The 11637-nt window shown below is 34.5% G+C and overlaps 1 protein-coding gene across 7 annotated transcripts in view; it reads left to right on the top strand.

Moving 5' to 3' along the window:
- NIPBL (NIPBL cohesin loading factor) overlaps positions 1–6237 on the top strand; it is a 281327-nt gene extending 275090 nt beyond the window's left edge. For 5 of the 7 annotated variants that reach the window (XM_067545538.1, XM_067545537.1, XM_067545539.1 and 2 more), the window contains 4 exons: positions 3012–3313; positions 3630–3804; positions 4520–4705; positions 5273–6237. In XM_067545538.1, coding sequence (XP_067401639.1) covers positions 3012–3313; positions 3630–3804; positions 4520–4705; positions 5273–5638 — 1029 coding nt within the window. In that variant the 3' untranslated portion in view covers positions 5639–6237. Of the gene's footprint in view, positions 1–3011; positions 3314–3629; positions 3805–4519; positions 4775–5272 lie in introns of all 7 variants that reach the window. The other 2 variants (XM_067545540.1, XM_067545541.1) reach the window with 2 other exon arrangements.
- Positions 6238–11637: the final 5400 nt, after the last annotated feature.

Raw genomic sequence — 11637 nt, forward strand, 5'->3', positions numbered from 1 at the left:
TTCTCAGAGGAGTAAGTCCTCTGAGATAAGTGAATACTAGGGCTTGCAGTGATATGTAATTTTGATTCTGCTATCTCCAGTGGATAGGAATTATTAGTGCAGTCATAGATACTTGCTGAGGGTGTATGTTTGGCATTGACTCCCATTCATTAATGCATTATTATGGACAGGCTACAATCTCATGGTGATATTCTTCTTTTAAAAATCCCAGCCTTTGTGCCTGATCACTTCACTCAGTTTCGTGAGTAAAACTGAGGATTGATTTTATTTTGAAAGCAATATTCCAGTTGCCAAATTGTGCTAGGACCTGACCTAGTTGCTAGATGGAGTTCAATATCCTGGTTTTAAAGACCTTCCCCTGAACTACTTCTGTTGATCCTTTACTAAGGTAGTCTATCTTTGGTGAATACCAGCATAAATAAGTATTCAGGCCGCTTCATTAGTATTTGGACCAGTTTCTTAAATTGATGCTAATGTAAACCGTATATTGTTGTCCTTATCATAAGGGCCCAACTGGCCATACAGTTGACTTGTTCACCTGTTCATTTTCCTCACCAACTCTTACTTCTGTTTGTGGAACATGTTTTGAGAAATCTCTGTGGTTATATGAAATTACTTTACTTAGTTTCTTTCTTCCTCTATGACTTAGAAAATGTATTGTTTGTAGAGTTTTCCCTCACTCTTTGTAGTCTCTAAGGCTGTGTTCAGACCGACGGCGGCAAAATCGCTGCCACCAGATCGATCGATCTTGATTGATTGAGCGGTCAGTGAGATCTGCTCAATCAATCAGGAAGTCGACTGAGAAAGTCCACCCCCTCAAGTAGCATAGCACTGAGCCGACGGGAACGCTCAGTGCAGTGAGAACAGCATACAGAAGGGAAGCAGAGCAGTTGACGTCAGTTACGCAGAGTAGTTTGCGTAACTCCCGTCGACTGCCACCGAATCGCGCGGTAAGTGTGAACCAGCCCTTACATCTGGAATCCAGTCAACATAGTATCTTTAGAAGGTAAAGGCATTAGTTGTTAGCTGTTAACATATAGTTTGACTTGAATCCTTGTTAGCATTCCTCCACCATCCTTTTAGAGTTGGGAAATGCAAAGTTTTAATGACTGACTTATTGGGTAGTCTATCACACACACATTTATTTTGGTCACAAATTATACTTACAGGGAAATTATTTCTTTCTGGCTTATCAAGAAAAAGAAATTAATATTTAATGGCATTGTGGCACTGGCATTTTCAACTGTGCATGACATGCACTTACTTTAGCATCAGAAGTTCAAAAACCATTCAGATATAAGGAAATCCCCAGCTCTGTCATGCTAGAAGCACAAGGTCAAGAGAAGGAATTGAGTCAACTGATACCTTCAGAGAAGCCCAGTTACACTAATGTAAATTTTCCTGTCTCCTTAACATGCACATAAACATTGTTTTATTACACTGCTCATAAACTGCTGGGCTGCTGGCACTTTTTACATTTTCTTTTAGAATTAGGAATTTTGTCATAGTTAATCAACGGGGAAAACAGATACGTGAACTTTACTTACTTATTGAAGAGATAAATGTAGTTCCCATTTTGAATTGACCAAATTTGATAGTTCTCATTAACTAAAATTTTGCAAAGCTCCCTTTTAATGTTTTAATAGTATTTTTATAGCTGAATTTTCCCCCCTGAAATTAAATAGGGCAGTTAATAATGCTTATACATATAGGTAAGCAAATGCCGTTTCTAAAAGGTTATTCGTTTATTGATTTTTAAAATATTACTAGTTTTAAATCTCTCAATTTCATATTGCCAATCTCATTCAAGTAGGCTTGTATGCATTTATATATTCTGTTTTTCCTGAAACATATTGTAGCTATATAATAGCAAATGTGATGTTAGAACTTCCTTTACTAATCCACATTATCAACATAAATATTCCCTTGGATAGAAACTTAGCATGTTTGGCCAAGGCCCCTGAGAACACATGATAACTTTTCCGTCATGTTTTAAGAATAGAAATATTTGAACTCTATCTAGAAAGGCAAACCAAATGATATTTTAAGATCCTTGTTTATATTCCTATTAATCATAAAAATGGACTACAGTAAAACTTGCCAAGAGTGACCACTCATGGGAGTTAGCAAAAATAATCACTTGTAAGAGGTAGTCTCTCTTCAAAGGTATGGTACTTCCACCCTTACTTCTGCGCTGCTTCTAGTGGCAGCATTGCCTTCAGAGTTGGGTGGCTGGAGAGCATCAGCTGCTAGCTGAGTGCCCAGCTCTGAAGGCAATGCTGCTGCCAGCAGCAGTGCAGAAGTAAGGGTGAGGGTGCTGCCTTCAGAGCCTGGCAGCCGGCCAGCAGCCGCTGCTCTCTGGCCATCGAACTCTGAAGGCAGAGCGGAGAGCACTGGCTGCTGGCCAGGTGCCCAGCTATGAAGGTAGTAAGAAAATGTGGTCTCTGATCACAGATGACCGGTGGTCGCTCTTCACAGTTTAAATTATAGGGGGAAAAGTTCCATGGTCTCTGTAAGTAGTCACTTGTGACAATTGGTCTGTCTTCAGAGGTGGTCACTAAGGCAGGTTTTACTGTATGTAATAGAAAGTTTTGCCACTGATTCTTCTTTAAATACTATTCTTAGCCCTTATTAGTGAGGCTCAAGAGAGGGTTTTTTAAGTACTTGAGCATGTATGGCATGCTTCTGAAAAAAAGCTGGTAACATTTTTTCCAGCATGCAATCTCCATGTTGTGAACTGCACTCAAATTTTGGACATAGATGAAATTTTTGTTTTAAAACAAAAGATTTATACTTTGGACATATTTTAGTCATTGAACTACATTTAAATGTGTCTACTTTAAATTTTAGTTTGGATTTCAAATAATCTGTGAACTAAAATAATTTTTTAAAAGGCAATTCATCCAGTTAAAAGAATCATGATTATGGAAGGATCTTTTTGAAAGTTATAGGTCAGTGTAAGATGGTGCTATCATAATTCTTAATTATTTGTCATCTTCTCTGTTTTCCAGTCTATGGTAAAGGACAAAAGAAAGGAGAGGAAACCTTCATCTGATGAGGAGAGTGAGAGTGACAGTGACAGTAACAGTGAAAGTGAAAGCGAAAGTGAAGAAGAAGTTATCAAGCCTCGGAAGTTACGGAAACGTGTAGGCTCTGAGTCAGATTCCGATGAAGAAAATGATATAAATGCTGTGATGAAATGTTTGCCAGACAATTCAGCCCCTTTAATTGAATTTGCAAATGTCTCCCAAGGCATATTGTTGCTTTTGATGCTAAAACAGCATTTAAAGAATCTCTGTGGTTTCTCTGATAGGTAAGAATCATAATTAATGGCAGAATGCTCTTCATCAGTTAGTGTAGAGAATTCTCTTCAAGTGGATGGTAATTAGTGGTTTGTTTGTTTTTTTTTGTTTTGTTTTTTTAAATAATGGGTTTTATAGCATGCAGAACTCAAGACAAAATACAGCTAGTTAAATTTACTGCATAAATGACATGCATACTGGATAGTAAGTTTCCTTGCTTAAATTAATGAGTGCCTAATTAAACATTATAAGAAGAATATAATTGTTCATTTGAAAGGCCAAAAGACCTTTTTTCCTAAATTTCTGGGTTTTGTTTTTCTTTAATAGTAAAATTCAGAAATATTCTCCATCTGAATCTGCAAAAGTATATGATAAAGCGATAAACAGGAAGACAGGAGTGCATTTCCACCCAAAACAGACGCTGGATTTTCTGCGAAGTGATATGGCTAATTCCAAGCTTACTGAAGATGTGAAGAGGAGTATAGTAAAACAATACTTGGATGTAAGTAGAGTCATGCTAGGAAAGAATTTTAACCTTCTTCAACTAGATTATACAGCATAGCTTTAACTTGTATTTTGAACACTTCTTAACTTTGAGCATTTGGAAGGTGGTTTTGTATTTATTATAATGTATATAAATTCTGAAATACTGATGATTTGTGAAATATTGCATGCCCACAATTCTCATTGATTTAAATGGGTGTTAAGTGTTTAGTACCTTGCAATATTAGGCCCTTACTAAGCTCTGTACCAAAATCTCTATAGTGTATGAAAAAGACTTAAAAATTAACGTGTGTAATGTTGAGGATGTAGATTGTAGATTTTCAGACTTTATGAAATATCTTACTTCCTCTAGTTTGCTGATGTCATCTTTTATTCCTAGCATTATGAATATTCACTACTTTGACACAATCCAATTCCATCTGAGGAACACGGGACAGCTCCAACCTATTTAATTTGTAAAGTTTACTTAAGTTCTTTTAAATATCTCATTTAACTAATAAAAATAGGAAGCAAATTTTCCATGTTTAGTAGAAAATAGTAGATAAAATGTACTACTTTTTAAATAAAAAAAAATCCCACACAATACACCAATTACTTGTGAAGTTTATATGCAATCTCTCTTCCGCCTGCTTCTTTCCTTTTAATTTTTAAAAAACGTGTAAAAATTCAGTATCTTTTTGGAATAATATCTGTTCTAATGCATCTTTTTTTAGTTCAAGCTCCTTATGGAACATTTGGATCCTGATGAAGAAGAAGAAGATGGGGAGGTTTCAGCTAGCACAAATGCTCGGAACAAAGCAATTACCTCGCTGCTTGGAGGAGGCAGCCCTAAAAACAATGCAGCTGAGACAGAGGACGATGAAAGTGATGGGGAGGATAGAGGAGGAGGCACTTCAGGGGTGAGGCGGAGGAGGAGTCAACGTATTTCGCAGCGTATTACGTAAAATGATTTTTATGTGCTTATAAATGTCAGTCTATTATATTAAATGTACACCAAGTAATGTAATCCACATGAAAGAAAGCATTTTGTAGATAGAGATTCTCTACTTAACGGTTTATACAATTTTTTGTAGAAAGTTTAACAGAAAAGACAATAAAAAAAAAAAAAAACTAGAAAATGAGATTTATCCAGCATAAAAAGTTATTAATTTTTCCTTTGGAATGTATTGTGTGTTATCCTTTTTATTGTTGCCAAGTTTTTATGTAGCTTTATGATTCATGTGTATATATAATTTTATATATCAATAAGAGTTAAAAGACACGGGTACAAATTAAGAGTATGTGGTTTTACAAGGATATGTTAACCCCTTGGCGCTGGCGGTCACGGTGCGTCTCATTGCCGGCAATGGAATGTGTGCTGGGAAATCCCAACTCCCGGCGTCAAGGGATTAAAAGCAATAAAAGCAATAATTTCACTAAAGTTCTTTTGTGTAACACTTGGTCTTTTTTCCCCCCCAATGTTTTAGTCATTGAGAAGGTCAAAACGAAATTCAGACTCTACGGAGTTGGCAGCACAGATGAATGAAAGTGTTGATGTCATGGATGTCATCGCTATTTGCTGTCCAAAGTACAAAGACCGACCACAAATTGCAAGAGTAGTACAGAAAACCAGCAATGGCTTCAGTGTTCAGTGGATGGCAGGCTCCTACAGTGGCTCCTGGACTGAGGCTAAGCGCCGTGATGGCCGCAAACTGGTGCCTTGGGTAGACACTATTAAAGAGTCAGACATTATTTACAAAAAAATTGCTCTAACGAGTGCTAATAAGCTGACTAATAAAGTTGTTCAGACTTTACGATCGCTGTATGCCGCCAAGGATGGAACTTCCAGCTAATGAATTTGTACATGCAGCCAAATTTACATGAATTGAAATAACAGAAAAACTTGAAATATCAACTTTCTGGCAAAAAAATCAGTTGAATGAAGAGTAAGAATGGAATCTGGGACGCAGGAAAAAGAAGGAAATGTTTGGGAAACATTTTTGTGGGAGCTTCCTTCGCTGTTGTGCAGCAGAAACTTCTCAGTTCATTTTTACTCCCACTGTATTATAGTTTAACAAAAATTGTTTATATCTTGGAAAAAAAACTTTCTGTTTAAAAAAAAAAATAAACAAGTGAATGTTGGAAATTAGTCTGTTAATGTTCTTAATAAAGTGTTCTTGGAGTTTAACCTAGCAGCGGATGGCTTTCTTTAGCGTAGCCCAGTTTCCAGGGAAGCATTGTTTTTCCAGGCTGTAAAATGGCAGAATCTCCTGGATATATAATTTATTCTGTTGAAAAAAAGCATGCAGTATCTTTGACCTATCTGCAGGAGGAGTTTTTGTAAATGTAGATTTTGATGTATTAGGTCACCCTGAAATAATACAAGAAAAGGGATCCCCAGCAAATCTGGTGGAACAAATACTGCAATAAATTTTTTTACTTCTCTTTGTTACTTGTCTGTTTCCATTTGAATTTCTTATTGTAAAGATCTGTTTAAATCCATTTATATTATTTTGCAGTCTTTTATGTAAAATTTACTATATCAGTGGTTTTCAAAACAAGACATAAAATATTGTTTATACAGTTTGTATAGGCTGACTTCTGAATAATTGGTATCTTTTTATTTTTATCCCTTAAAAGGGTGTTGAACACAAGTAAACTCCAGGGTTTTATTGTATCCTGCAATATTTAGTATTAACTATATATGATTTAGCACTGTGCCAAACACATTTTCAAGAGTACATTTTGATATAAAAAGAAACTATAGTTTATTCCTTGTATGTTTCAATTTCTTTCTAACACTGTCCCATGGTATTCTGTGATAGTTTAAATTGTGGGAAAACAATGATTGCTCTACTCTGGCTAACTAGCCATATATGCATTTCTCTTGTGTAAGATGTAAAGGTTTGATTGAAAAAGAAAAAACTACCAGCGTCTGAGGAGTGAATAGGCATGAAACCGGGTAATTATGCTACAGTTCTTCACAAACTTTTTAAAAAATATGTTTGTATATTTAGACTATTTTTTTTACTAATTGAAAGACGTTTTCACATTTTATACACTGAAAATGCTATTGAAAAGCGTTCAGAAGCGCTTGCTTCAATTCATGTGTTGCCACAAGCCTTTCATAAGCACTTCTACTTTCTAGATAGTAACAAAAAGAAAGTGATTCATAGTTTGACTTTCAGTAGTGACACAAACAGAAAAAACTATGTCTACAGTTTGCAGAGGATTTTAAACCCTCCTGTGTTTTCAAATGTATTTATCTAAAGCCGTGGTTTATCAATAAGTAAATCTTTCTAAGGTGTTTATTTTCTTTTATAAAATTAATTTATAGTGGGATGCTGTTTTTGTTAAACTACCTTATAGAACTCTAAATACATTATTTGATTTGTGAGGAATAGTAATAGTATTCCAAAATATTCTCTTGTACAGGAAAAATATTAAAATGAAATGATTAATAATGCCTCAGAATCTAGTTAGTAATTGTTCCTATTGAAATATCTCATGGCTGTTTCACAATCTTGACACGTTTCTGAAAAAACACATTTCCCCACCTTTTTGCCTTAATAATTGTTCATGTTGTATATAATCATATATAGTTAATACTATATATATGTATCCACCTTAAGAACAGCTAGTTTTGGCCCAGCAGTGACTTGTTGCAAAATGGAGAAAATAACAATTACATATACACACAAATATGAACAATTTTATATATAATATCCTAAAGGATTTAATGAGATCACATCACTTCAGTACAAATCTCTGTAGGTATGTCAGCTGATAGACAGCAGTCCTTACAACACTTCACTAGGAAAACTATCAAATTAATAAGTGTTCATATAAACAATTTAGAGTAAAATTTTATTAATCACACCAGTCTTTTAGCCTTCTCATACTTGGTGAAATCAAAGGCTGAAGTGTTCTATTTTTAATGGCTAATATTACACACACTAAGTTCATTAGGAAACACAGTGGACCTTTGTCATACCGTTTTACCAAAAGTCACTCAAGGGGAAATGAGTTTTTAATATAAAATTGTTTTAATCTATTTTTACTCTTTATTAATTTTATACATACACAGAGCAGAAACAAGAAATCTAACATGAGAGAACACTGAGCTATTCATGAGATATGTGGATTGGCATATTGGCTATATTAAACTCATATAGATTTGAATATGTTCTATAAGATTATTGTTAGTTTAATTTCCCCCTTCCATGTAAATGTTGATCCATGGTATATCTAATGATGCCTTTTCTATCACAAATGTTTACATTACTTGATGTGACAACAAAAAGGAAATGGAAATAGAGATTTTGTTTTTGAAAACATGTTGCTATAAAATCTCCAAAGTATTGTGTGGGAATTAGGTTTATGATTACCAATTATATAAACAACGATTGAGGCTGCAGCTGCAATAATTTCTTACACAATCTCTTAATGTTAGGAAGTAAGGATTTCTCATGCACCACACTGCTAGCAACAGTATCCACCTAAATATTTGGCGTTTTAAAAAAAAGTGTGCTCTAGTACAGTAGAATACAGATGTTGTTTTACTACTTAGATTTTATTATATTTGCAATATTTTTCCATTTGATTTCTACATACGTGCATTCAACAGTTATTGGATTTCTTGATCCTTCTGATAAGAAAAATAGAGTATATTTCCTCTTTTTGGTAACATGTTCTGTACATGAGAATTTGTTCTGGTAGCTTGAATACAAAGGGACACTGCCAAACTTTTAAAAATCCAAATGAAACTTATTGCATATTAAACATAATTAGATTTGGATAGGGAAAAAACTCCTACATTTTAAGTAAGAAGTGGTTGTTTTTAAATCTTCCACTCTACCACTGAAATTATAGAAATACAATTAGTTTTTATTTAACTGCAGCTGTCCAAAAACACGGTAGGTTTTCTGACAAAATTATAAACTACATAGTGAGAGAGAAATATTTTTATAGTGATTCTTCAATGCCATTTTATATTTTTGAAGATCCCAATTGCTCTTATTAACCAGTCCAAATGTATAAATGTGAAATGTGGGCAGTATTCAGCATGTAAGTAATCTAAGGAGTGGCGCTCCTTTAGCATTTGAACCACAATCTATAACATCTGATATTACAAGTTAGGATATCTGCACTAATATAGAATCCGTGCATTGTGCTGGATGTTAAGCCAAAACATGAAGCATATTTTAGCACGAACATATTCTTTGTGTGTGTGTAACACGGTTTTGGAAAGATTTGGGTGTAATTCATCTGGCACTAATATGCTGCTTAAATTCAGATTTTTATGTTCTGTTTTGCTGGACGGATCCATTAAATTGATCCCTAATTCAGAGAGAGCTTTTATGCCTTAGCCATGAGCCTCCGCGACTATAGAGAATTTTCAAAGAAGAGCCCAAAAGCCCTTGTTCATGCATCAAACAATTCTAAGTCATGCTAGAAATAGCAAGGGCTGAAGACAAAAGCCTTAAATCACTTTTTGCTTCTGCTCATTGAAGGGCCACAACCAATTCATATAACTGTTTTCTTAACCTTCTGTGAGACTGTCAGCTTATACTTTAAAGTACTGTGTTGTAGTGGGTAAGTGAATTTATTGTAAATAGTGACTTTTTTCACCTTCAGTCGTGGTTCCTTGACTAAATATTACTGTCAGTGTTAGTTATATAAAAATTAATTCATAGCATTTTCATTTTATTTTTAAAAGAATGTTTCAAGAATTTCAATTTGGACCATTCTAAGAAACTGAGTCATATCTATTGATCTTCTTGCACTTCAAGGATTTATGAACCAAACAACCAGCAAAAAAATCACCTACAGTGCCTGAAAGAAGAAAAACCCTTTCTTTGAAAGTTTTGTGCTGCCTTCAAAAGAGTCCCCCTTCTTCCCCACTACTTGAAATCCTGATAAACTAATCAGGGCAAAATTGTAATTGAGTCCTAGTTATCTGCAGCATTTTGTCTACTTAGCTTCTCTCCAGCTAACAGCTTAAATGTTACTAGTATCTCAGTTGCTATGAAGACAAACAGACTTCCCTATCTTCACTTTTTGGTTGAGGATGGGAAACCCGGGTACTCAAAAGGCTTAATTCTTTAAATAGTGTCTGACTCTTGGTGTACAGATAACAGTTCCCTTTCCAATATTTTTGGATAGGTCACATATTTGGCTACTTCAGGAATATTTATTTTTAACAAGGGGTGGTTTTAGTCTCTCTTTCCATTAATGTCTACTGAACTGACTTTGGTTTTAATTATTTTCATTTCAGTCATGTGGTTTTATACACTACAGGTACTGGACACGCAGTATATTTGACATTAGCGTCTTTGGAAAAACAAAAAAAATCTGAATCTAGTCAACCCCCTATCTCTTCTGGTTTTCTTTCCTTATGTTTGTTTCTCCAGCATTGTTTTTTATTTTAGCCATATTGAATGTAAGTGGTCCATAGCTTTTAAATTTGAGGAAGAATTTCTACAAGTTGCATTTGCTTTTGTGACATTTAAACATGGGGGAAAATGTTAGATTAATCCCAAACAATATCTGTCTAAATGAATTTGTCATGTTAAGTTATGCTGTATGGCTTCAAGAACAAGTTACAGAAGCATATTCATTCTGTTGGAGGTGGGGGTAGCTGCTGATTTGATTTGTTCCCATCATTTATCTGAGCTATGGCAAATAGTAGGCTAGAGTTCAATTTGTACAAGATTAATTCCAAGGCAAGGGATGAGACCTGGACTGGTAGAAGAGATTTACAGTCTGCTTTTTAAAATTAGTTTGACATAATATCTGAAAACATTCTCTTTAGCCTTCAGAAGACATGGGTTTGTTTTGAAGGCAAGAGTATACAGAAATTGTTACTTACCTTCTGTATATTCCACATAAATGTGCACTTGCTTTCTGTTCCTCTTAGTTTGCTTTCACGGTATTTAGAAGTGGATCTCAGCCCTTCATAACTTAGGATGTCTATTGAGATAATTTGACATCTTCAGGAGGCCCTTGTTTCAATAACATAGCAAGAGCTCTGGCCAAAGCATAGACTTGCTCTGAAGTGTAGAAATGAGATCTATCTGAAGAAAACCAATTACAGGTAAGTATATCTTTCTTTACTACTAACATCTTCCTTGATAAAGGTAAAATGTGACAGCAGTAGGTTTTTCACATAAAACAATATAAAATAGCTTTTCAAAATAACCTTTTACTTGTCTGCTTTCTTTTGTTCTTCTCTTTCCACTTTATTCCTTCTACTTTATATTTTTATTTACCTTTTTCTTTTTCTTTTGTTTCGGTCAAAGTTTTCAATATCTTTTTAAAAAAATTATTGACCATGATTTTCAAAAATGGGTGCCAGGATAAGTTCCTAAATCCATATAGAGGCCTAATAAGTCACATGGTCTTCAAAATTGCTGAATCTCCAGTAGCTCCCATTGCTTTAGGAGTTTTGAAAATAAAGTTAGTTATTAAATCCCTAAATATGGACTTAAGAGCCAAACTTTAGCCAGATAAAGTGTAGGATTTTCAAAAATGGGTAAGTGACTTAGGAGAATGAAAATCAAGAGGGCTTACGCTAATAAACCACTTTGGCCTTTTTAATAATTTCAGTCCTCTTGCTTAAATCTAGGCCGTTTCTTTTTAACATCTTTTTCATTTCTTTTTTCCTTCAGTCTTTAATTCTAGATCTGTTCAGTTTCATACATTTCCCTCTGTTTTCCTTCTATATTTTCTTTCCTTTTTGATACTCTGATTTTCTTCTTCCTGCAGCAAATCCCTTCCATAATTCATACTAATAGGCTCTCCTCTATCCATAGGTGTTTTGTTAACAGGCAGACAGATGAATCAAAAATGT

Source organism: Emydura macquarii, unplaced genomic scaffold, assembly GCF_026122565.2.
Source record: "Emydura macquarii macquarii isolate MOO-44397 ecotype Brisbane River unplaced genomic scaffold, CSIRO-AGI_Emac_v2 contig_1045, whole genome shotgun sequence".
NCBI classification, from domain to species: Eukaryota; Metazoa; Chordata; order Testudines; family Chelidae; genus Emydura; species Emydura macquarii.